Raw genomic sequence first — 26464 nt, 5'->3', positions numbered from 1 at the left:
AGCCTGATCAGGTATAGAGGGGCAAGGGAGTTCCTTGAGCTGGATGCTTCAGGGAAAGCCTGATGGAGGAACAGGGAGGGAAAGGGGGCATAGAGGATGACAGACAAAGAGCATAGCTTGAGAAAAGGCCCTAAAGCGGAAGAGTGTTGACTTGTTCAGAAACTGAGATGAATCGAGGGGACATGGAAGGAGGGAGGGGTATCTGAGGTGAAGCTGGAGAAGTAAGTGGGATTCAGGTGATGCTAGAGTCAGGTGACATCGGGTAAGATGGGTCACAGAAAGGCTAGTCATTTACCTTTATTCTAAGGGTAAAATTAGCTGTTAAGGATGGTTGTAAGCAGACAAGGGACAATTAATTTTATATTTTGGCTACTGCTTACACACTGTTTGAGGGAAGATAATGGTTATTGCGCTGTTCAGGTACAAGGTGATCATAATAGTTTGTTCTAGTGTGATAGAGAAATGATGACATACTTCAGAAAATACAAAAAAAATAGAACTTGATGTTAAATCTGATGGCGGGCGTGAGGGGTATGTCTGTGTTTCTGGCTTATACAGATGGGTAGGCGGCAACAGCGTTAGCTTCAATAGGGAGCGCTGAGAGAGAGGACAAATTTCGAGGTAGAGGGAAGAGTATGGATATTCCTGTGGACGCATCATCAGGGAGGTGTCCTTAGGGAGACAGGTGGCCCTCCACATCTGGAACCTAAATGCCATCAGGAGACAGGAAGACCAATTAGATGATGTCATCTGGGTTACAGTACTGTTCTGTTCCAAGTTTTAAAGTATCTAAAATGAGATTTATCTGTTAAATATACTTAGAAACTTCACGTGCCGTTTCCCATAACCACTCACATCTCCCAGTTGCTAGTTCAGGCGCTCTGCCAGACCACCCTTCATCATATGAACGCCTGCCTAAGAGCTTTGTGGGCACGCAGGGCGGTGAAGACAGACTAATGAGGTGGGAACTACTGCAGTCTAGAAGGCAGCTCCTGCAGTGGCCATGGGCCAGCTGTCATCTCCTTAAAAAATGGTTGGTGTCTAGCAGAGGGAGAAGGACAGGAGAATCCCTAAGGTCACTCGGAGTTTTCCAAGTCTATAATTCTTTTGGCTAGCAAGCATTTAAAAAAAAAAAAAAAATGCAAAACAGCCCCACCGCCGCCGCCGGCCTAGTTACCATCACACCCCGGAGGAGCCGTAGCTGCCGCAGCCGGCCCCAGTCACCATCACCGCAACCATGAGCAGCGAGGCCGAGACCCAGCAGCCGCCCGCCGCCCCCGCCGCCCCCGCCCTCAGCGCTGCCGACACCAAGCCCGGCACCACGGGCAGCGGCGCAGGGAGCGGCGGCCCGGGCGGCCCCACATCGGCGGCGCCTGCCGGCGGGGACAAGAAGGTCATCGCAACGAAGGTTTTGGGAACAGTAAAATGGTTCAGTGTAAGAAACGGATATGGTTTCATCAACAGGAATGACACCAAGGAAGATGTATTTGTACACCAGACTGCCATAAAGAAGAATAACCCCAGGAAGTCCCTTCGCAGTGTAGGAGATGGAGAGACTGTGGAGTTTGATGTTGTTGAAGGAGAAAAGGGTGCGGAGGCAGCAAATGTGACAGGCCCTGGCGGAGTTCCAGTGCAAGGCAGTAAATATGCAGCAGACCGTAACCATTATAGACGCTATCCACGTCGCAGGGGTCCTCCACGCAATTACCAGCAAAATTACCAGAATAGTGAGAGCGGGGAAAAGAACGAGGGATCGGAAAGTGCTCCCGAAGGCCAGGCCCAACAGCGCCGGCCCTACCGCAGGCGACGGTTCCCACCTTACTACATGCGGAGACCCTATGGGCGTCGACCACAGTGTTCCAACCCTCCTGCGCAGGGAGAAGTGATGGAAGGTGCTGACAAGCAGGGTGCAGGAGAACAAGGTAGACCAGTGAGACAGAATATGTATCGGGGTTATAGACCACGATTCCGCAGGGGTCCTCCTCGCCAAAGACAACCTAGAGAGGATGGCAACGAGGAAGATAAGGAAAATCAAGGAGAGGAGACCCAGGGTCAGCAGCCACCTCAACGTCGGTACCGCCGCAACTTCAATTACCGACGCGGACGCCCAGAAAACCCTAAACCACAAGATGGCAAAGAGACAAAAGCAGCCGATCCACCAGCTGAGAATTCGTCCGCTCCCGAGGCTGAGCAGGGCGGGGCTGAGTAAATGCCGGCTTACCATCTCTACCATCATCCGGTTTAGTCATCCAACACGAAGAAATGAAGATGAAATTCCAGCAATAAGAAATGAACAAAAGATTGGAGCTGAAGACCTTAAGTGCTTGCTTTTTGCCCATTGACCAGATAAATAGAACTGTCTGCATTATCTATGCAGCATGGGGTTTTTATTATTTTTACCTAAAGACGTCTCTTTTTGGTAATGACAAACGTGTTTTTTTAAGAAAAAAAAAAAAAAGCCTGGTTTTTCTCAATACACCTTTAAAGGTTTTTAAATTGTTTCATATCTGGTCAAGTTGAGATTTTTAAGAACCTCATTTTTAATTTGTAATAAAAGTTTACAACTTGATTTTTTCAAAAAAGTCAACAAACGGCAAGCACCCGTTAATAAAGGTCTTAAATAATTAAAAAAAATGCAAAATGAATCTGTTTATTAAACTCTATTTAAATTTTTTTTTTTACTGGAAAAATCCAACACTTGTCTATGTATCCAGAACACTATGTCACATCCTACTATGAAAAACATAATCTAAAAACTGCATGTTCATTTCTTTGTTCATTTGACTCAACCATTAGTTTCTAATCTTTTTTGATGTGTAATTGCTCGCTATAAATTGGAAGAACCAATTCCTTCTTCAGTTTCCACATCTTAAAGTCAAGCTCTTTGGGGAAGTCATCAGGAGTTTTGTGTACAAAGACGTAAGAATTCAGACACCACGGGGTGCCTGGGTGGCTCAGTGGGTTAAGCCTCTGCCTTTGGCTCAGGTCATGATCCTGGTGTTCTGGGATCGAGCTCCGCATCGGGCTCTCTGCTCAGTGGGGAGCCTGCTTCCCCTTCTCTCTCTGCCTGCCTCTCTGCCTACTTGTGATCTCTCTCTTTGTCAGGTAAATGGATAAAAAAAATCTTTAAAAAAAAAAAAGTTCAGACACCACAATATTCATCCATCACCAAATAGAATCATCAAACACTGTTCTTTAAGGTTATCACTGTTCTTTACATTAATATCATACACATTTATGAATGGGATATAAATTTAAAATACCCAAATCAATTTAAAATTTGACCTTGATTTCTTTCAAAAAATATAATGCCATATAATAATGACATTGTAATGCCAGATAGCTATGTATATAATAGTCTCCAAATGACTTTTTAATTAACACACACAAAAGTACCAAATGCCAAGAACTAGTAGTGAAAAACATTCCATAGTAAGTTTTATCTCAGCATGGTAGGAACTTCTTTTCTTTGACAATAATCACCACAATTTACACGATTACACAAAATTTGTATATCTATCAGGCCACTGTAGGAATGGATTGAAAACCTACATCAAGGAGGGCTAGACAGGGGGCCATAGGGCACTGTGAGTTTGCAGAAAGAAACTGCTGCTTCTGGGCACATCTGACGACAAAAGGAAGTGCAGAAAACTGGATGGTCTGGGTCTTCTCATAGCAAATTCCAAAGCTATGTAAATGAATTTTCTTTTATAAAAAGACAAGAGGAATAACTATTTTTGTAGAGAGCAAATTAGAGATGCAAGAGGAAGCATTTGCGTTGGACATCTTGACCATGAACTTTGCCTAGATTCTAACTTCTTGGCTCTAAGAGGACAAGTTTGACCTGATGATTACTTAGAGTGGAAGGTAATGTTTCTTTTTCTTACACGGGGTGAGCCTGTGTGTATATCACCATTACTGTGTGTATCACCTCATAAGTTTTGATTTAAAATCTATGATGGTAAGGTGGAACTTTTCTTCGATGGTGCCTTCAGTTTCAATGTCTTAGCATCATCTGAATGCCTTATTCAGTAAGGAAAAGAACATTGCAGTTTTTCTTCAAGTGATCCAAACAAGAAAATTTTTAAAGGAAAGATCACCTGCCAGAATATTTAAATTAATGCTCTTATTGCTAATGATTTAATCTATAATAATTTTAAAACATTCTTGAAAAACTTGATCTGCTTTTTGTGGACATGATACTCATCTGATTTTATCTTGAATGTTGAAGATATTTTAATTTAATACGAAAAGAGAGAATGCTGTCAATATACTGGTTAAAGTTAATTGAATTTGGAATGCTTGCTAAAATTGAGTAGGCCTCATTTCTTTTCCTGTGCTGTTAAATTACTAGATCAAAAGGTTAGTTCAATGTAGCCTGACTCATACACAGTAGATGTCAATTATATATCATTATTCTATGAATACTGTATTTGGCTTAGAATTAGCAATTATTGAATATAAGCTGTTTAAATTTTAGCTTCAAAATGATTAATTTGAAGATTCATTTTCTAGAGAGCCTGCTATAGATTTCTATTTATGAAATTAAATGTACATTATATAGATTTCATATAGAAGGAAAAAAGATTGAACTTGGTTTTTGGCTATTGCTATAGGCTTTGTGCTAGAGTTTCTTTTCCCCCCTGACTTTCAATCTATTTTGCATACATTGTAAGTTTACACTTTCTAAGATAGACCTTCAAATATGTGGACCCTTCCCATGCCCTTACCCCATCCCACCCAGACATTGGTGCTGACTGTCCGTCATACGACTTGATGTAGTGGTAGACCCTGACACAGGGTGAGCAGGGCAGGCCTCAGGCAGATGGGTTCCTAGGATGATTTAGTTTGAGGAAGCAGGGAAAATAATTCTTCCCAGATAATACAATAAGGCAGGAACACTCTATCTGTGCAGAGTGGACCCTCTTATCTCACAGGCAGGTCCTTCAAGTGACTAGAAAGTCCAACTCATGTTGTAGAGGAATCTGAAACCAACATTGGCATGGACTGATTTTTGAAGAAAAAGTATGGGAAGGGGTCGTGAAATTTTGACCACTGCCCTGTGGTCAGACACAGAAGTCTCTGAAACTTTGAATCATTAAAACTTAATTAATAACAACTGATACATAAACAAAGAAGCAATCACAACCATGAAGCGAGCCCACAAAATCTCAGGGAACAGACAGAAAGACGACCAGAGGAAATGGTGAGGGGGCAGAACACGGGAAAGAAGAGCAAAAAATCATAGAAATGAAGATCAAATTGAAAGCAGCACAGGAAGAACAGTCCTACAAGAAACATGATAAGGACAAATAATAGAAATGAGAGAACTTGATCAAAATTAAAGTGGAATAGAGAATTTAAAATGAGGAGAGAAGTGAGAGAGAGGACAGGCATAGAGATTTTCAAAATATACATAATTGAGAGAGTAATAGAGACAGAACACATATTAAAAAACTTAAGAAATCATTATTAAAATAAAGGAAGACTTGAGCCCATATTTTGGAGGAATACACCATGTGTCATGGAAAACTGACCCAGAATGCTCAGCACCAGTGGGTCTGTAACTCATCCTCTCTATCCTGGGATGAAGGTGGGGATGAAGGTTGGGATGGAGGTAGAGACAGAAAGAAAGATATGACCATATATTCATGTGAACATACTCTGAACCTCCTTACAGTATTTATTAGGGGACACATAGTGGGAAAAATGCCAATTATTGGACTATAAAATGGAAATGTTTCATGATTAAATGTAATACTCTCCACATATTCCTTGGGAATGTCTCAAATGTCTGTCAGAGAGCACATCCCAATGTGTCCAGAAAAGACCTTGGAAGCTATACAGATAATCTGACTTTATGCGTCTTGAAGTTACTAGTATCACTGGAATTATTAATTAAGAGGCAGGATCTCTGATTCTTGTGGGTCCCATTTGAAGATCTGATCCTGTGTATTATCTCATGAAGACATAGACTATGTTACTGACTTTTAAATATAGAGAAAAATAGTTGGGTGACCAGAAAAAAGGACTGAGCCACTTTTAAGCAGGAAAACTCATTTTGGTCTCAAAATTCTCCACGGTTATCCTCAAGGTCAGTGGACAGTAGAGACATACCTATCCAAACTCAAGAAAATAAAATACATCAGCGATTTTAGACTCAGTCAAACTAGTCTTCAAGTACAAAGGCTAAGGACAAACAAGCTAACTACAATTGTCTTTAGCTAAAAACAAAAGATAAAGAGAATGCTGTTTCTCTCCTTTTTCAGGAAACTGCTGGAGGTCTGTCCTCAGTTTACCCAGAGATAACAAACATGGTCAGTGCTAGGTACTGAGTAGATTTAACTGAAGAATGGAGACTAAAATGATGTGGGAATTAGGGTGGCAAAACAGAATGTGAATATTAAATATGCTCTGACAATGTACATATGACACAACTAGCAAAGAAAAAGATGGGGGAAAGAAGATGGGAAGTAGAGCTTATTTGCTGATTGCCTCATTTGCAACAGTTGGGGGTTAAAGAGCATCATTTAAAAGTGACGATCTCTCAAGTGACAGACAAGTATATCTAACAAAAGCAAAGGAAAATACCAAGTGACTTGGTTTTATTTGTGCAATTTTAGTTCAAAGAGGAAATACAATTCAAAAGTACAGAATAAATAGAAAACAGCATAATAAAAACATTGTACATCAGAAGTTACAAGAGGCCACTAAAATGCTCAGGAAAATGTATCACTTCATATCTTTTTGTTAATTAAAAATTAACAAAGAATTAAGTAACTCAAAAAGTTAGAAAAGGAGCACAAAAATAAATGAATAAAATCAGAAGAAAATTTTAAGAGGAAAATATAAATCAGAAGACAAAAATGGCAAAATAACAAATTAAATTTAAAAGATGTTTTTGGGAAGGGGGGAAAAAAAAACCAGTAAAAGATACAACCCAATAGCCAAAATAACTGAAAAAGAATAGAGAATATGCAAAGAAGAAATAATAAGCAGGGTGGGATGGAGGGAGGTGGTGAGTAACAGAACATGGAGGGAATTAAAAGAAAATTGGGACATTAGTTTTTTTACTTCTATGTAAACAAATTTAAACTTCAGAGAAATAGAAAAAAAATTCTAAGAAATTTGTAGTTTGTCAAAACTGACCCCAGAGGAGATAGAAAATCTAAAAAGACTTGATTTCTATGGGAGAAATATAGAAGGCTATCAAAGAGCTACTTTCCCTGCAATCAACAAAAAAATCACTAGGCCCAGACATGAGAATTCCACAAATCCAGGTATTTTTCCAGAGTTCAGGGTGAAAAAATGGGCAACTACCAAATTTTTTTCTCCATAGACATTGTAATACATAAAACACAAAAGTCACAGAGAAAGTGAATAGAACATCATTTATAGATTTTGAAGCATAAATCTTCAATAAAATATTAGCAAACTAAATTCAGCAGCATATTAAAAGGTTGATGCATCACCACCAAATGTAGCTTATTTCAGAATATAAAGATGATTCATCATTAAGAATGCTATTAATCAAATTAATTATATTAAGGCATAAGTAAATATTTGTGATCATTCAACATGGTTGATATTCAACAACCATTATTGATAAAAACAAAGAATGTGATAATTTCCTTTATAAGTGTATATATATACACACACACACACAAGTTTATATATAAATAAATTATATAATTATTTTATTTATAATTACTTTATTTTTAATTATATAATTATATAATTTATAAGTTTATATATAAATTATAAGTTATATAAGTTACATAAATTATAAGTTTATATATATACATACATACATATGTGTATATATATATATACACACACACACACAGAATTCTGACACACACAATTGTGTTGATTTTTATGTAATCAAATCTACCTTTCCTTTATTGTTTCTTTCTTTGATATTACATTTGCCTTTGTAATATTTTGGCTTTTTATTTTTTATTTTTTTTTTTTAAAGATTTTATTTATTTATTTATTGATTTATTTATTTATTTTTTATAATTTTTTTAATTTTTTTTTCAGCATAACAGTATTCATTATTTTTGCACCACACCCAGTGCTCCATGCAATCCGTGCCCTCTACAATACCCACCACCTGGTGCCCCCAACCTCCCACCCCCCACCCCTTCAAAATTCTCAGATCGTTTTTCAGAGTCCATAGTCTCTCATGGTTCACCTCCCCTTCCAATTTCCCCCAACTCCCTTCTCCTCTCCATATCCCCTTGTCCTCCATGCTATTTGTTATGCTCCACAAATAAGTGAAACCATATGATAATTGACTCTCTCTGCTTGACTTATTTCACTCAGCATAATCTCTTCCAGTCCCGTCCATGTTGCTACAAAACTTGGGGATTCATCCTTTCTTTCTTTCTTTTTTTTTTTTTTTAACAGCTTTATAAACATATATTTTTATCCCCAGGGGTACAGGTCTGCGAATCGCCAGGTTTACACACTTCACAACACTCACCATAGCACATACCCTCCCCGATATCCATAACCCCACCCCCTCTCCCAACCCCCTCCCCCCATCAACCCTCAGTTTGTTTTGTGAGATTAAGAGTCACTTATGGTTTGTCTCCCTCCCAATCCCATCTTGTTTCATTTACTCTTCTCCTACCCCCTCAACCCCCCATGTTGCATCTCCTCTCCCTCATATCAGGGAGATCATATGATAGTTGTCTTTCTCCGATTGACTTATTTCGCTAAGCATGATACCCTCTAGTTCCATCCACGTCGTCGCAAATGGCAAGATTTCATTTCTTTTGATGGCTGCATAGTATTCCATTGTGTATATATACCACATCTTCTTTATCCATTCGTCTGTAGATGGACATCTAGGTTCTTTCCATAGTTTGGCTATTGTAGACATTGCTGCTATAAACATTCGGGTGCATGTGCCCCTTTGGATCACTATGTTTGTATCTTTAGGGTAAATACCCAGCAGTGCAATTGCAGGGTCATAGGGTAGTTCTATTTTCAACATTTTGAGGAACCTCCATGCTGTTTTCCAGAGTGGTTGCACCAGCTTGCATTCCCACCAACAGTGTAGGAGGGTTCCCCTTTCTCCGCATCCTCGCCAGCATCTGTCATTTCCTGACTTGTTAATTTTAGCCATTCTGACTGGTGTGAGGTGATATCTCATGGTGGTTTTGATTTGTATTTCCCTGATGCCGAGTGATATGGAGCACTTTTTCATGTGTCTGTTGGCCATCTGGATGTCTTCTTTGCAGAAATGTCTGTTCATGTCCTCTGCCCATTTCTTGATTGGATTCTTTGTTCTTTGGGTGTTGAGTTTGCTAAGTTCTTTATAGATTTTGGACACTAGCCCTTTATCTGATATGTCATTTGCAAATATCTTCTCCCATTCTGTCAGTTGTCTTTTGGTTTTGTTCACTGTTTCCTTTGCTGTGCAAAAGCTTTTGATCTTGATAAAATCCCAAAAGTTCATTTTTGCCCTTGCTTCCCTTGCCTTTGGTGATGTTCCTAGGAAGATGTTGCTGCGGCTGACGTCGAAGAGGTTGCTGCCTGTGTTCTCCTCGAGGATTTTGATGGATTCCTTTCTCACATTGAGATCCTTCATCCATTTTGAGTCTATTTTCGTGTGTGGTGTAAGGAAATGATCCAATTTCATTTTTCTGCATGTGGCTGTCCAATTTTCCCAACACCATTTATTGAAGAGGCTGTCTTTGTTCCATTGGACATTCTTTCCTGCTTTGTCGAAGATGAGTTGACCATAGAGTTGAGGGTCCATTTCTGGGCTCTCTATTCTGTTCCATTGATCTATGTGTCTGTTTTTGTGCCAGTACCATGCTGTCTTGATGATGACAGCTTTGTAATAGAGCTTGAAGTCCGGAATTGTGATGCCACCAACTTTGGCTTTCTTTTTCAATATTGCTTTGGCTATTCGAGGTCTTTTCTGGTTCCATATAAATTTTAGGATTATTTGTTCCATTTCTTTGAAAAAAATGGATGGTACTTTGATAGGAATTGCATAAATGTGTAGATTGCTTTAGGTAGCATAGACATTTTCACAATATTTATTCTTCCAATCCAGGAGCATGGAACATTTTTCCATTTCTTTGTGTCTTCCTGAATTTCTTTCATGAGTACTTTATAGTTTTCTGAGTATAGATTCTTAGTCTCTTTGGTTAGGTTTATTCCTAGGTATCTTATAGTTTTGGGTGCAATTGTAAATGGGATGGACTCCTTAATTTCTCTTTCTTCTGTCTTGTTGTTGGTGTAGAGAAATGCAACTGATTTCTGTGCATTGATTTTATATCCTGACACTTTACTGAATTCCTGTACAAGTTCTAGCAGTTTTGGAGTGGAGTCTTTTGGGTTTTCCACATAGAGTATCATATCATCTGCGAAGAGTGATAGTTTGACTTCTTCTTTGCCGATTTGGATGCCTTTAATTTCCTTTTGTTGTCTGATTGCTGAGGCTAGGACTTCTAGTACTATGTTGAATAGCAGTGGTGATAACGGACATCCCTGCCGTGTTCCTGACCTTAGCGGAAAAGCTTTCAGTTTTTCTCCATTGAGAATGATATTTGCGGTGGGTTTTTCATAGATGGCTTTGATAATATAGAGGTATGTGCCGTCTATCCCTACACTTTGAAGAGTTTTGATCAGGAAGGGATGCTGTACTTTGTCAAATGCTTTTTCAGCATCTATGGAGAGTATCATATGGTTCTTGTTCTTTCTTTTATTAATGTGTTGTATCACATTGATTGATTTGCGGATGTTGAACCAGCCTTGCAGCCCTGGAATAAATCCCACTTGGTCGTGGTGAATAATCCTTTTAACGTACTGTTGAATCCTATTGGCTAGTATTTTGGCGAGAATTTTTGCATCTGTGTTCATCAAGGATATTGGTCTGTAGTTCTCTTTTTTGTTGGGATCCTTGTCTGGTTTTGGGATCAAGGTGATGCTGGCCTCATAAAATGAGTTTGGAAGTTTTCCTTCTATTGCTATTTTTTGGAACAGTTTCAGGAGAATAGGAATTAGTTCTTCTTTAAATGTTTGGTAGAATTCCCCCGGGAAGCCGTCTGGCCCTGGGCTTTTGTTTGTTTGGAGATTTTTGATGACTGTTTCAATCTCCTTACTGGTTATGGGTCTGTTCAGGCTTTCTATTTCTTCCTGGTTCAGTTGTGGTAGTTTATATGTCTCTAGGAATGCATCCATTTCTTCCAGATTGTCAAATTGGTTGGCGTAGAGTTGCTCATAGTATGTTCTTATAATTGTCTGTATTTCTTTGGTGTTCGTTGTGATCTCTCCTCTTTCATTCATGATTTTATTTATTTGGGTCCTCTCTCTTTTCTTTTTGATAAGTCTGGCCAGGGGTTTATCAATCTTATTAATTCTTTCAAAGAACCAGCTCCTAGTTTCGTTGATTTGTTCTATTGGTTTTTTGGTTTCTATTTCATTGATTTCTGCTCTGATCTTTATGATTTCTCTTCTCCTGCTGGGTTTAGGGTTTCTTTCTTGTTCTTTCTCCAGCTCCTTTAGGTGTAGGGTTAGGTTGTGTACCTGAGACCTTTCTTGTTTCTTGAGAAAGGCTTGTACCGCTATATATTTTCCTCTCAGGACTGCCTTTGTTGTGTCCCACAGATTCTGAACTGTTGTGTTTTCATTATCATTTGTTTCCATAAATTTTTTCAATTCTTCTTTGATTTCCTGGTTGACCCATTCATTCTTTAGAAGGATGCCGTTTAGTCTCCATGTATTTGGGTTCTTTCCAAATTTCCTCTTGTTATTGAGTTCTAGCTTTAGAGCATTGTGGTCTGAAAATATGCAGGGAATGATCCCAATCTTTTGATACCGGTTGAGACTTGATTTAGGACCAAGAATGTGATCTATTCTGGAGAATGTTCCATGTGCACTAGAGAAGAATGTGTATTCTGTTGCTTTGGGATGAAATGTTCTGAATATATCTGTGATGTCCATCTGGTCCAGTGTGTCATTTAAGGCCTTGATTTCCTTGTTGATCTTTTGCTTGGATGATCTGTCCATTTCAGTGAGGGGAGTGTTAAAATCCCCTACTATTATTGTATTCTTGTCGATGTGTTTCTTTGATTTTGTTATTAATTGGTTTATATAGTTGGCTGCTCCCACGTTAGGGGCATAGATATTTAAAATTGTTAGATCTTCTTGTTGGATAGTTCCTTTGAGTATGATATAGTGTCCTTCCTCATCTCTTATTATAATCTTTGGCTTAAAATCTAATTGATCTGATATAAGGATTGCCACTCCTGCTTTCTTCTGATGTCCGTTAGCATGGTAAATTCTTTTCCACCCCCTCACTTTAAACCTGGAGGTGTCTTCGGGTGTAAGATGAGTTTCTTGTAGGCAACATATAGATGGTTTTTGTTTTTTTATCCATTCTGATACCCTGTGTCTTTTGATTGGGGCATTTAGCCCATTAACATTCAGGGTAAGTATTGAGAGATATGAATTTAGTGCCATTGTATTGCCTGTAAGGTGACTGTTATTGTATATTGTCTCTGTTTCTTTCTGATCTACTACTTTGAGGGTCTCTCTTTGTTTAGAGGACCCCTTTCAATATTTCCTGTAGAGCTGGTTTGGTATTTGCAAATTCTTTCAGTTTTTGTTTGTCCTGGAAGCTTTTAATCTCTCCTTCTATTTTCAATGATAGCCTAGCTGGATATAGTATTCTTGGCTGCATGTTTTTCTCATTTAGTACTCTGAATATATCATGCCAGCTCTTTCTGGCCTGCCAGGTCTCTGTGGATAAGTCTGCTGCCAATCTAATATTTTTACCATTGTACGTTACAGACTTCTTTTCCCGGGCTGCTTTCAGGATCTTTTCTTTGTCACTAAGACTTGTCAATTTTACTATTAGGTGACGGGGTGTAGACCTATTCTTATTGATTTTGAGGGGGGTTCTCTGAACCTCCTGGATTTTGATGCTTGTTCCCTTTGCCATATTGGGGAAATTCTCTCCAATAATTCTCTCCAATATACCTTCTGCTCCCCTCTCTGTTTCCTCTTCTTCTGGAATCCCAATGATTCTAATGTTGTTTCGTCTTATGGTGTCACTTATCTCTCTAATTCTCCCCTCGTGGTCCAGTAGCTGTTTGTCCCTCTTTTGCTCAGCTTCTTTATTCTCTGTCATTTGGTCTTCTATATCGCTAATTCTTTCTTCTGCCTCATTTATCCTAGCAGTGAGAGTCTCCATTTTTGATTGCACCTCATTAATAGCTTTTTTGATTTCAACTTGGTTAGATTTTAGTTCTTTTATTTCTCCAGAAAGGGCTTTTATATCTCCCGAGAGGGTTGCTTTAATATCTTCCATGCCTTTTTCAAGCCCGGCTAGAACCTTGAGAATCATCATTCTGAACTCTATATCTGACATATTACCAATGTCTGTATTGATTAGGTCCCTAGCCTTTGGTATTGCCTCTTGTTCTTTTTTTTGTTGTGAATTTTTCTGCCTTGTCATTTTGTCCAGATAAGAGTTTATGAAGGAGCAAGTAAAATACTAAAAGGGTGGCAACAACCCCAGGAAAATATGCTTTAGCCAAATCAGAAGAGATCCTGAATTGTGAGGGGGGAGAAAGGGGATAAAAACGGGTTCAGAAAGAAAGAAAAAAAAAAACTATTAAAAAAAAGAAAGCCGATAAAGAAAAAATATAAAAAGAGGAAAAAATATATATATATTAGATAAACTATTTAAAAAACGTTAAAAAAAGAAAACGGTAAAAGTTAAAAAAAAATTAGCAGAAGAAGAGAAAAAGAAAAAAAAATTGAAAAAGAAAAAAAATTAAATTAACTGCAAGGCTAAAAAATCATGGGGAGAAAGCCATGAGTTCCGTGCTTTGCTTTCTTCTCCTCTGGAATTCCGCCGCTCTCCTTGGTAGGTGAACTTGGTCCTGGCTGGGTTTCCCATTGATCTTCTGGGGGAGGGGCCCGTTGTAGTGATTCTCAAGCGTCTTTGCCCCAGGCGGAGTTGCACCGCCCTTACCCGGGGCCGCGCTGAGTCATCTGCTCGGGTTCGCTTTCGGGAGCTTTTGTTCCCTGAGCGCTTTCCGTAGAGTCCGGAGGACGGGAATGAAGATGGCGGCCTCCCGGTCTCCGGCCCGGAGGAGCCGAGAGCCCGGGGCCCCACTCCTCAGTGCGCCCTCAGAGAACAGCGCCAAATGACTCCCGTCACCCTGGCCTCCGGCCGCGCTCCGAGCCGACCGAGCCTGCGACCGGTTCAAGGCAACCCCGAGCTGAGAGTCACTCCTCGGCTCTGTCTCTGCAGCCGGCTTCCCCATTCTAATACCGGTAAGCTCTGTGACACGCAGACACCCCCTATCCTTCTGCGACCCTGCGGGACCTGAGGCCGCGCTGACCCCGCCCGGGCTTCACCCCAGTTAAGCCTCTGGAGCGATGTCCCTCAGCGGAACAGACTTTTAAAAGTCCTGATTTTGCTCCGTTGCTCCGCCGCTCGCCGGGAGCCGGCCCCTCCCCCCGCGGTCTATCTTCCCGTCGCTTTGGATTCACTTCTCCGCCAGTCCTACCTTGCAGAAAGTGGTTGATTTTCTGTTTCTGGAATTGCTGTTCTTCTTCTCTTCAATCTCCCGTTGGATTTGTAGGTGTTTGCAATCTTTAGATAAGCTATTTAGCTGATCTCCCGCTACCCGAAGTAGTCTCAGCCTGCTACTTCTCCGCCATCTTGACTCCTCCGCTAAAGATTTTATTTATTTATTTGACAGACAGAGATCACAAGTAGGCAGAGAGGCAGGCAGAGAGAGAGAGAGAGAGAGAAGATGAAGCAGGCTCCCTGCGGAGCAGACAGCCCGATGTGGGGCCCGATCCCAGGACCCTGGGATCATGACCTGGGCTGAAGGCAGAGGCTTTAACCCACTGAGCCACCAAGGCGCCCCATATTTTGGCTTTTTAAAAAAATTATCTTACTTTATACTTTACATTTAATTATTTTAAGTCATCTATATTTTTAAATTTTACTAATGGTGTAAGATAGGCCTAATCATTGCAATTTGTTCCTCCTCCACCCCCAGAGTTAGTCTGCTAACCTAGTGCCTCTTATTGGATGAGCTTTTACTTTCCCACTGATTTGGAATGGCATCTATATAAAATATTAAATAATTTTAATATACTTTTAGATTCATTTCTATTATATTGGTCTACTTATACTATTCTTAGGGCCACAAATTTTAATTACCATTGTTTTAAAATCTGTAGGGTCCATGTCCCCTTCTTTTTTCTTTTTCTCCTCTCCTCAATATTTGGTTTCCTAAACCATTTATTCTCCCATATGAATATTTGAATCACTTTTTTAAGATCTATAAAAGTCTCCCATTGGCTCATTAACTTGCGGTGGAGCATCTCTACAGTATTAAGTTATCGTAGTTGAGTTCATGGCAAAGCAACAACTAATTTTAAATAACTTAAGCATAAAAAGCAACTACGGGAAAGGTATGAGGTAGCTTCTAGAATCAAAGGAAACAGCCAGATCTCGGGAAGGAGGTGGGAGCTGCGGATGGTCTGGGAACGTGGGTGGTGTGAACTAAGGCTGGATCCACCATTCAGGATCCACCATCGGGAATCACACAACCATCTCTGAGTATCTCAGTCTGTCCCACTTGATCCAACTGATCCACATGCTGAACTCTGGGCCAGGCAGGTGGGAAGGGCCTCTCCAGTGTCCCACCCTACCTAGAGTGTTTGTAATGGCCCGGCTAGCGTGCTGGAAGAAAACTAAAGGCCCATTACCAGACGCTAGAGGGCAAAATCAAGGACTGTCACTACATAAGCAGCTTCAACCTGGAAGGTTATGTCTCTCCATTTATTCCAGTCCTCAAAATTCCCAAATGGTTCCTTTCACAGAGGTCCTGCAGATTCCTTATTATGGTTACTTCAAGGAGTTACACAGTTTGGGTTATAGCTCCTTATAATTGTGAATGAGACCTTTTGAAAACTGCCATTTCCAACTGGCTGTTGCTAGGATCTAGGGAAGACCAGTAAATATTTTAATTTATTTGACAGACGAGAAGGCTGTTATAGAAAGCCCAATATAGTCTGAAAACTTTAAATAGCAGCTAGGAAAAATTGAGAGGTACATGATTTTGGACTATCCACCGAGGCTGGAAACACACAGGAGGTTCCACGTACAGGAGAGATGAAACAAGTATGAGGAGAGAGCAGGGGCTCGCCCAGGGGGTTAAAAGTGTAAAGACAGAAATATGACTGTGATCCAAATCCAATTTCCTGCTTTTTAAGGAAGCATGGATAAAAATAAAACACAAATGAATATTACATAAAACCAGGTAAAACCTGCTGATTTTTGGAATGAAAGTTGGCAAATCTGATGTTATAGCTGATAGAATCATAAAACAATTTAAACAAAAATAAGGCCTTAGTTGTCAGAAAAAAAAAACATGAACATCAGACTAAACTGTGGAAAAAAAAAACAAGGCAAATGTTCCTACTATATCAGAAATGTGAAGCCATAAATTCTATCAAGTAAGTAAAAGATTTTTGACAGTTGAGATTTTAAATGCAGACTGAGTGGAACATTATCACCTATAATATTTCCAAAAGCATTGTGCAGTTTACTTTTGTTTTCCATTAAATGTTATCCATTTAAAATTAATATGCTGAATTTCATTATAATGCAACTAAATTTCTTTTCTTTTTAAATTACTTTAATATTTTCATAAGTAGCGGCCTGAAAACACTTCTTAAGAGTAGAAGTAATTGATCTGAATATTACTTAGCTTTCTTTCCCAGACCTGCCAATCCCGACGAAGCATGGTAAAATGCCAGAAAGTTAACAATCAGAAGAGAAAAAAGACAGAAATTAGTAATTTGGAATTGGCAATAATTTATTAGGGACTGTGTTGAGATACTCACAGAAGAAATAATTTAAACAATGACAGGGATTTATATGATATCGTCTAAGAATAAACTACTTTTAAATAATAATAGTTTAAAAGGTCTGCATATATAAGTAGCATTGATATACAAAAAATTGCTTTATTAAAAAAGATTTATTTACTTATTTGAGAGAGTGTGAGCACACAGTGGGGAGGGGCAGAGGAAGAGTCTTAAACAGACTTTACTGAAGGTAGAGCCTGATATGGGGTTCGATCTCATGACCCTGAGAGATCATGATATTTAACCGACTGCAGCACCCAGGTACCCCCCGCAAAACTGCTTTTTAATCTAGCCTTTAAAGCAGGTCCTCTGTGGGGCACCTGGGTGACTCAGTCAGTTAAATGTCTGCCTTTAGCTCGAGTCATGATCCTGGGGTCCTGGGATTGAGCTCCAGGTCAGGCTCTGTGCTCAGTGGGGAGCCTGTTTCTCCCTACCCTTACTTGTGCTCTCTCTCTCTCTCTTTCACTCACTCTGTCTCTCAAGTAAATAAATAAGATCCTTAAAAAAAAAAAAAAGCAGGTTCTCTGTAGTATCTTAATAAAATTTGAGTTTTGGTAGATATTTCAAAAGAACAAACTATGCCTTTCAAATGCGTGATGATCTAAGCTTTGTATTAATTGAAAATAGATTTTTGTAGAATGGTATGAAATATTAGGGTTCTACTGGATATGTAGGTTTGTGAAAATACCTTAAAAAAAATAGGACTTTGAAGCAGGACATCTTCTATTCTCATACGTTGACTCATTTCTTGACCGGAAAGTGCTCAGTGGATGGCACATAGTAGGCATTCAATAATTATTTGGTAAATAAATGAGTGAAGAGAAATCATTTATTTACAAAAAGACTGAGTCGCATATACTGATGGGTTTGCATGAGCTTCTGGGGGCAGAAATGCCCTTTGCTGAGTCAGAGATTGACTGGACCGTACTGAGTGTGAAGCCTACGGCTTGTGGAAGGGTGTGGTGGTCCTTGGTGGGCCCCAGGGATGAAGCATGACATTCTCAGGGCTCAAGGCTTCTGCCAATGGCAATGCCAAGAGATAGGTCCAGCCTCTGCAGGTACAAATCTCGGGAAGCCCCTCGTTCATGGACACTGTCCTTTGCAGGGACTCCTCCTGAGTACTCTCCTGCCTCTTCCAGATCCTGAGTTGGTCACAAGGTGCCCGTGTTCCTCAGCACCCTCTGTCTTTCCGACCCTCATGACCCTCGACTTCCAGGTCTCTGGACTGACCCCAGGCACACAGACTTAGCCTCGGCCTTAGGAGATATTTTCCTGTTTTAAACCTAAGCCACCTAGTGAGGGGCTAACCTTAAATTAGGGCAGGAAGGAGCTCTGCTTGTAAAAGAGAGCACCGCGGGGACAGGGAAACTTCCTCCATCCTGTGGCTCTCGACAGAGGCAGCGGTCCAGAGCGTGAGCACCGGACGCTGACCCGTGAGGCCAGCTTCAGCCTCTCCGGCCGACGGGGTAAATCTCGGAGCCTCTGCAAGGGTGAGGGCGACAAGAATATTTAACTCATGGGACCTTTTTGAGAATTAAGAGGTACGGCACGCAAGGCCCTCGGCATATTGCTTGTAAATGATCAATAAATGTTAGGAAAAAGGAAGGTAAGGTGAGCAAGAGCGCATGGAGAGGCAGTAGAATGTTCTCTTAGATCTAAGATGCTTGTCCAGCACTGGCGCCGCCTGGCCTCGCCCTGTCCCCTCTGGAGGCTCCTTGGCAATTGTCTGACGCACTCCCCTGGGGTCCTGTTCCATCCCTGTGGCAATTACCAGCAAATTCGGATCCACACAAAATAAGTAAATATGCTCTACCCTCCTGCTGAATAGCAAAATGGCAAAATACTATATTGACCCCAAATTACTCCCTTCATATTGCATTACATTCCTATACTATGGTGCATTTTCTCTTTACAAAATGTCGTATTTACTAGCATCATATTTACCTGTGATTTTTTTTTAAATCTAAACCTGGTTTATAAGCTTATAGTATTTTCACCCACCTTTCTGAAAGAGAAGAATTTCCACTTCTCATTCATAAACCTTATAATGGATATTTCTAGCCATCTCGATAACACAGGTAAAAACGATTCACCAATATGAGATACATAAGAGGTTCATTTTATAATGGCTTTAGAATACTTTAATCAAAGACAACTACTAATTCAATTAAACACAAATTACTTTATAGGAATAGATCTATTCCTTTTTTTTCATGAAAAGATAATTAGAAAGTAATGACAGAGTGATTTCAATGCTAAATAATGAGAGATACACCAACATCCATTGAAATTTATGGATCAAATTATTATTTGCAGAAGTGAACTGTATAATAGTCAAAATATTATGATATTAATCTTTGTTTCAGAATTGAGAAACATTCTATTATGGTAAATGCTAATATAAAAATCTAGGTTTATTTCCTCTTTTTTAATCACTAAAATAAAACACTGGTGGAATAGTTAACCCCGATCGCCAGCATACCAACTGGGCACTTAGAAAACCAGCTGTTGTTTCGAAGGAAAGCAGGAACGTCTGCATGGCTGAAAGTGAAACGAAGGAATAGTTTTTTTAAGCTATACCTGGAATGAAAATATTTTGTATTTACAAGGCGGAGCAACTGGCTAGGTCAGAGACTGTAATCATAGCACCACCGTCTATACCGCGCGTCCCACAGACCCGTGACTATTAACACATTCAATCCTCACAACGACCGCATACCGTCGGAATTAACATTATCGTTTCCATTTCATTCTCTACTCGGAAACTGTACTTACTCACATTTCTTTTTTTTTAAGATTTTATTTATTTATTTGTCAGAGAGAGAGGGAGAGAGAGCGAGCACAGGCAGACAGAACGGCAGGCAGAGGCAGAGGGAGAAGCAGGCTCCCCGCCGAGCAAGGAGCCCGATGCGGGGCTCGATCCCAGGACGCCGGGATCATGACCTGAGCCGAAGGCAGCGGCTTAACCCACTGAGCCACCCAGGCGCCCCGTACTTACTCGCATTTCTTAAGACAAATACAAAATACCCATGGGCTGAAAGAATGTCCACCTCCAGCGCACGGGGAACAGAAACCACCCCAGTCCTCATGCGGCGTGAACGGAAGCCCGCCAGTCCCTCTCGGACCCGCAGGAAACACCTGGAGCCTTCCGCCTTAACCGGGGAAAGGATGTGGCCCAGCTGGGTCCTGTGCCTTGGCGATGTAGCCTGCCGGAGGCCAGGACGAAACCCCTAGCAGCTTCCTCATGGGCTTATCAGACGCCTTGAGTCCCTGTCCTGAGGAAATGCTCTCCAGCAGGCCCTCATTACAGTCACTCCTTCGTTCAGGGAGTGTCAGGAGGAACCTGCTACTGACTTTGTGCTGAAGAGACAGGGACCTAAATGCCGGTCCTCCAAGAACTGTCCATTTTAAAGTACATCACCAACCGTTAGCACATGTCCGCATAAAATTGGTGACTGGAATCTTTACTGCGTCAGATGAGATACTGTTCTCAGGCCTGACAGGGGCCACCACGGCCAGCCGGTCCAGACCGTATCACCCCAGGCCTAGAAACTTGCAAAAGACTCCTCTTTCCTAACCCGGTTCTTTCTTTTCCAACTCCTCTGCACTGCACGAAGCTTCTCCCCGTGTCCAAGTCATGCTTTTAGAAGCCCGCAGAAACAGCCACCGCGCCCTGCCCCCACCACTGGACTACAGGTCACCTGCACTGTGTCTCCAACTTACTCTCACCGCTCGGTTTTCCACGGCTGGCCTGGAATATGCCTCGCGAATCCCTGCTTCTGCCTGTTGCACTCAGGTCCGCTGACCTCAAACGCCCTGAGCTCCCTTTTGGCCAGTGGAGCTCATGTGTCCAGGCCCAGCCCGAGTCCTGCCCCTGGGCAGCTTTTCCCCGACCACCCCAGGGACCGCTCTGTCACTCTCGAATGCCCTCAGCTAGCTCTGACTGCGAGGTCAAATGCACAGTCGGGCCTGTGCAGCCCGCGGGTTTCCTGTACGTGCTGGGTCCCAGCCGCAGAGCTCTGACAGCCCAGGGCAGGCCCCGAGCGGGTGCTCAGTGAGTCTAGGAGACTGTCCTGGGGAGGAGATGGAAACCTGCAGCAGTCATGCCTCCCCGAATGCAGACACAAACATGAATCCTCCGATGCGCATTTCTTTTCACCTAAATCCTGGGAAGGAGCATTTTCAGAGGCCCTACCTGATTTAATTAGAACTCTCCATGGTTTGACGTAAAAAGCTGCATTGCCCTGTGATCTAGGTGTAGGAGTGGAGCTCGAGGCAATTTGGGTTTCAATGTTGCGCTGCCTGGGACTCTGGGTATAATCCGGGGCAGCTTGTTTTATCCCTGGATCGTCGATTCCCTCAACTGTGGACGGATGGGCCAAGGAACGCCCCAGAGCGGCTGAGAGGTTAATTCGGACGGCTCATTTAAACACGAAAAACACTTTGGAAATTGCAAAATGTTGCCAGTAACAAAAACCCCACAATAACGGCTGCATTCGGATTACAAATGAAGTCACCACGCAGCTTTCTCTTACTGTTGATTCTTGTTCCAAAGTAACGTCAGCTCCCCTATTTTTCCACGTTAGCTGGCCTCTTATCTGAAAATATGTAAATCCACTTAAATTAATTTCCTGTAATGCCACACAGAACAATAATCATATTAGTCCCATTCATAATGTACTAATAACATTAACATAATTACATTCAAATATGAAATTGCTAGGTAATAGGTTTCTCATAAATTGTTTCAGCGAGAATGTCGTTTTTAACCTGACTCTGGGTCTTTAGTTCCAGATCCTGCCAGAAAAAATGGTGTGCCTAACGCGAGAAAGTTTCCCACCATTTTCTGACTGTGTAGGAGAAATTTTCAAAGAGCTTTTGTGATCGAAATGAGAAGGGTTTACAATTGGAAGGTATTTCTGAGTGTCGCGGAGCTTGCTCTGGAGGGGAGGGTCCCGCCCTGGTGCATAGTAGGCCGAAGTAGGGACCTGGTATTTCCACATGGGCAGCCCATCTAGAAGAGCAGCTCTTGTAAGCTAACGTTTCTTTCTTGGGAAGCAAGGTCAGCCATCCTGTTAGAGTCTCGCTGGCTCCCAGACTGTTGCGGAATTCTTCCCGGGCTCCTTGGGGCCTTGGCACCACTCCGTGCCAACTCCAGTCATGTGTCTACAAGAAGGGAGAGAGGCCACAGAGGGGCCAAAGAAACCTGGCTCCAGGAGCCAAGTTAAAAAGCGGGGCCTTGCATCTGGCATGTAAATTTATTTGTTTTTCACAATTTTGGGTAAATGTATACGTTAGGCAACTTTCTTCCCTGAAAAAAACACGATAAAGGTTGTTACAGGAACAGGAACTATGAGACAAATCTGTCATGAGAATCAGGAAAGGACAGAACGTAACGGACGTTCATAAAGCACCATCCAAGGGATCTAACTGAACCATAAATCATGTTCACAAACACGTGTCCATTTGTAATATATTATTAAACCCCCCCCCCCAAAAAAAGGCAAAGCATGTTGTAACTGAATAGATTGGAGTGATTCTCTTTGATCAGATTCTGATCTTGCCGGATAATTACAAAGCCACCTCAAATTTATATGAAGATTTTCTTCCTACTGCGCTCAGAGCTCAAAAATGTATTACCCACCCCTGTTATCCTCCCAATGACCCTACAAGGCAGGCAGAGAACTCTATAATCTCTGCCTCTTAAATAAGCTAATTGCACTTTCGAGTATTTTTAGTGCTTTAGAACATAAATGGTGTTCCAGGGAAGGGTGAGCTCCCCTCGCTTCCTCTGGAGTTCAGAATGATACAGCGAAGCTACAGGCAATACTCAGTAATAGGACGGTGTGCAAAACCAATAGCTAAATAAACATCACGGGCCAGGGCCGTGTTCCCAGCATTTTCTGAGTTGCCCCCTACTTCCATATAGTTTAGCATTTAGTTTACCTTAGAACATGCAGGATACATTTGTGCCACTTCTCCTCGCCCCCCCACCCCCACCCCCACCTTAGGAAATGTCAGCAATGTACGATATCGAACACAGAAGCTACTGAGGACCTCAGAGCAGGTAGAGAAATTCTGCCAAGTGTATCATCGCAAGGTGTCCGGTGCAGCACAGTGAGTCCTAAGTCAACGTCCCAGTGGGTCTGAGGACTTGTGAACTCAGAAGCTGAGAACTTTCTTTTGGGCCACATTGCTACTGGTGATGGTGGGAAGAAGGGTGATGAGCCCAGCTCAAAGGAGGGAAGGAGGGGAGGGCCGCTGCGGGTTCAGGAGCTAGGAGAGCCTGGACAGAGGACCCAATCCTCCAACATCAGAGGCGTCCTGGGAAGAGGACACCTTCACCGCCTCTCCGTAGTTGCTTTTCAATGACTTGTGATGACTTGGAATGGTGTTTCCATTCCTACCACTGTTTTAAGGGTTTGCTAACAACACAGTGACTGATCCATTTCAGTGCAGTAATTAGGGAGGTTAGTTTCCATACTTGAAAAAAAAAAAAACCCCGAGTTTCCCAGATTCTAACAGCATCTCTGTACCCCCAACATACTGAGCCTCTAAAAGGGGGGGAGGAGTTCAGCTGGCTAACATTCCCGCGTCCCCATAGCGAGTGACCATGAAACAGTTAAGCGGCAGCATTTTGTAGCAAGTATTTTAAATTCAGCTGTAGAGTGGGAGAGGAAGTTGGAGACAGGAACAATCTCAGAACAGTGTGTATTTAAATCAGGAGGAGAGAGAATTGTCTTCTATTTCTCAGCCATCCCAGAAAGTATTCTTTTCCTGTCTCAATCCAGGGAAGACCACAGTACCCCACTCCCAGCCCCAGAAGACATTTGCATAACACATTTACATTTCAAGGGAGCCCACAGATTGGCAACTCCCAGAGCTTCAGCGAGGCACGGTTTTCTATAATAGCAATTAGGAACAGAAATAGAATAACAATAGCTGTAGAAATACAGTTGCTGAGCTGTGGGTAGACGAAGCAGAAAAATCTCTGCGTTTTAAAGACTCAACTTTGAATGATTGCAGAGTTAGAGACTAACTGGCCTTTGTTCTTTGTAAACTGGCTCTGATGCCTGGTAGGGACCGGACCAATTTGGACCAATGTGGGAGCTTGAAGAGGACTCCCTGTGGCAGGAAATGAGGCACAGCCGGATGGCAAAGGACCAGGCTGGGAGCAGTTCAGAGCCCAGACCCAGGCGGTGCTGGCCAAGGGGTCCACTGAGGTTCTGGATGATGGCCGGAGGTGGCAATGCCAGAGTGCCATGACAGTGCCTGGGGACGCTGAGGGAGGGAATGAAAGAGAAGATCTACTTGGAAGGGAGAGCCAGAGTAGAGACTTGTTGCACACAGGGCAACCCCAGGGCTGGGGACTGGAGCCGTTGGATGTTCTCCCGTGGATGGAGGGAGGTAAATTCATCAGAAACCCAGGTAGCCCCTTCTTCCGATCTGAAGCTCTGCTCTATCCTCCAGGCCACAGGAACGCAGCATGAAACAGCTCCTCGGAGACTCCTGAGTCACCTTCCTCCCTCAATTTCACTGTCCCCCACCCCATCCCTCAACCCTAAGGCCTGCTGTCAAAATGAATGGGAGCCCAGTGAAAGGTTTCTTATGGTGTGAATGGCCAACCATATGGCCCGGCCTGTGGAGGAAGGGCCAGGACAGATGGGACAACGGGGAAAAGTTTGGAGGAGGGACAACAGGTGAGAGGGAGTGTTGCAGAGGAGAGGGTCACACAAGGTTCACAGGGAGGCCATGGGCCCAGGTGGCTGAAGTGATGTCAAACCATGAATCCTCAAAGTCAAAGGAGTCCTTTTAGGGGGGCCTCCCGTAAGGACAGGAGGATCCCCCGGATGGATGAGGAGGCATAGAGGAGGAGTAGAGAGGCAGCTTGGGAGCCAGATGCTGAGATCAGCATGGCCCCGTGGGTGAGGGTCTGCAGATGACAGAGATCAGGAGGGGTCAGGCCTGAACGTCAAAGGAGCCAGGGGCCTACACAAGGTTGGGGGGGCGGTGCAGATGGTGGTTGGGAAGTGGCCCTGGGGATCTTGGAAATTCCAGAAGAACTTTTTCCAGGCTCTCCCAGAGAAGTGATTGCTCCACATTCCTGTAGAATGTGATGTCCCCTTGGGCTTTCAGTCAGTGGCCGGATAGTGAGAGGAGCCCTGCGTTTGCGTCAGGACTCCTCAGCTCACCTAGTGTCTTTACCCGTCTCGCCTGACTAGATGATCTCACGCAAGTTCCTAATGTCGCCGTCAGACTCCTCATTTGTAAAAATGGGCACAGTAATAATCTGTGATTGCCTTGTGACAATCTGTGTGGAGAAGGCTTATAAACTCTAAGAGGCTGTGCAACCCGCAAGTCTCACTAGTTCGTAGGAGACGGGGATGGTTCTGTGTTGTACCAGAGCAGCAGGAATTATCAGAGGCATTTCATAGAGACAGTTTTATAATAATGTTGATACAGAAAGCTAGGGCTTTTTCCGGAAGAGTTAATACAAATTATCAGTAGGCAGTTCTCCCAGGCCCTCTCCTGGGGTGTCACAATCATCGTAAATATTGCGATATGATGTGAGAATATTGATTTTAATGACTACCTCACCAAAACAAAGCAGATCCCCAATTTTGAAAAGATAAAAAGAAACGCAAGAAAGAACACCCTGAAATCTTTCTCTGAGCCAATCTAAAGGAGTCTTCTGGAAGCCATGTGACATAAGGCAAGAAAGATTCAACATGAGAGGATTTACTAGGACAATAAACAACATCAATAGGTTGAAGTTAACCAAATCAACGTCTAAAAGACAACTGATAACTTTTAATAATGCCCTTCACAATGTTAAAATATTAGGAATAGAGGCTACTCCTTTACCATGATAAAGTTGTGGAAAATAGGAGCCCATATTGTGCTTAATGGATAGACAAATTAAATTCTGTTTAAAAATTGGAACAAGGATGGCTTCTTAATAGTGTTCTGAAAAGTCTGGTTAATGCAATGAGACATGAAAAAATAAAGAGGTATGATAATGGGAAGAGAGAAAAGATCATTATTTGCACTTAACACAATGGAAAGCTAGAATATGCAGAGAGGTCAGCAAAAATAATCAGGTTTAATAAAATGATTCAATAAAATGCTTGATCTGAAATAAATATACCAAAATTAATAGCTTTGCTAATTATCAACAGCCACCACCAAATGTAATGAAAATATAGATCCTGATCACAATATCAACCCCTTCTCTGTTAAGATACCCTTGGGGATGAATCTATTGGGGTGTATGTAGTTGCTGTAGAGAGCATTTCTTAAAAATCTTAAAAACGATAATAAAAGTGATAATAAAATGAATACATTGACAGGTCATCTATCTATCTATCTATCATCTATCATCTTTCTATCATCTATCTTCCTGAATGAGAAGACAAAATATTCTTTTTTTTTTAAAGATATTATTTATTTATTTATCTGACAGAGAGAGATCATAAGTAGGCAGAGAGGCAGGCAGAGAGAGAGGAGGAAGCAGGCTCCTTGCCGAGCAGAGAGCCCG

General features: G+C 41.9%; 2 protein-coding genes across 4 annotated transcripts in view; one reads left to right on the top strand and one right to left on the bottom strand.

Moving 5' to 3' along the window:
* Positions 1–26464, bottom strand: part of PACRG (parkin coregulated) — a 568744-nt gene that overhangs the window by 48332 nt on the left and 493948 nt on the right. The gene's annotated exons all lie outside the window — the stretch shown is intronic.
* On the top strand, positions 1223–2625 carry LOC125102351 (Y-box-binding protein 1-like). Its single transcript, XM_047733477.1, has one exon. The coding sequence runs from the start codon at positions 1238–1240 to the stop codon at positions 2207–2209; it is 972 nt and encodes a 323-aa protein (XP_047589433.1). The 5' UTR covers positions 1223–1237; the 3' UTR covers positions 2210–2625.

This window comes from Lutra lutra, chromosome 6 (genome assembly GCF_902655055.1).
Source record: "Lutra lutra chromosome 6, mLutLut1.2, whole genome shotgun sequence".
Lineage (NCBI taxonomy): Eukaryota > Metazoa > Chordata > Mammalia > Carnivora > Mustelidae > Lutra > Lutra lutra.
Note: the sequence above shows the minus strand (reverse complement) of the source record. Positions and strands in the feature narration are given on the sequence as shown.

Coding starts and splice junctions, on each gene's coding strand:
- LOC125102351 (XM_047733477.1), top strand. CDS start 1,238: ATGAGCAGCGAGGCCGAGACCCAGCAGCCGCCCGCCGCCCCCGCCGCC.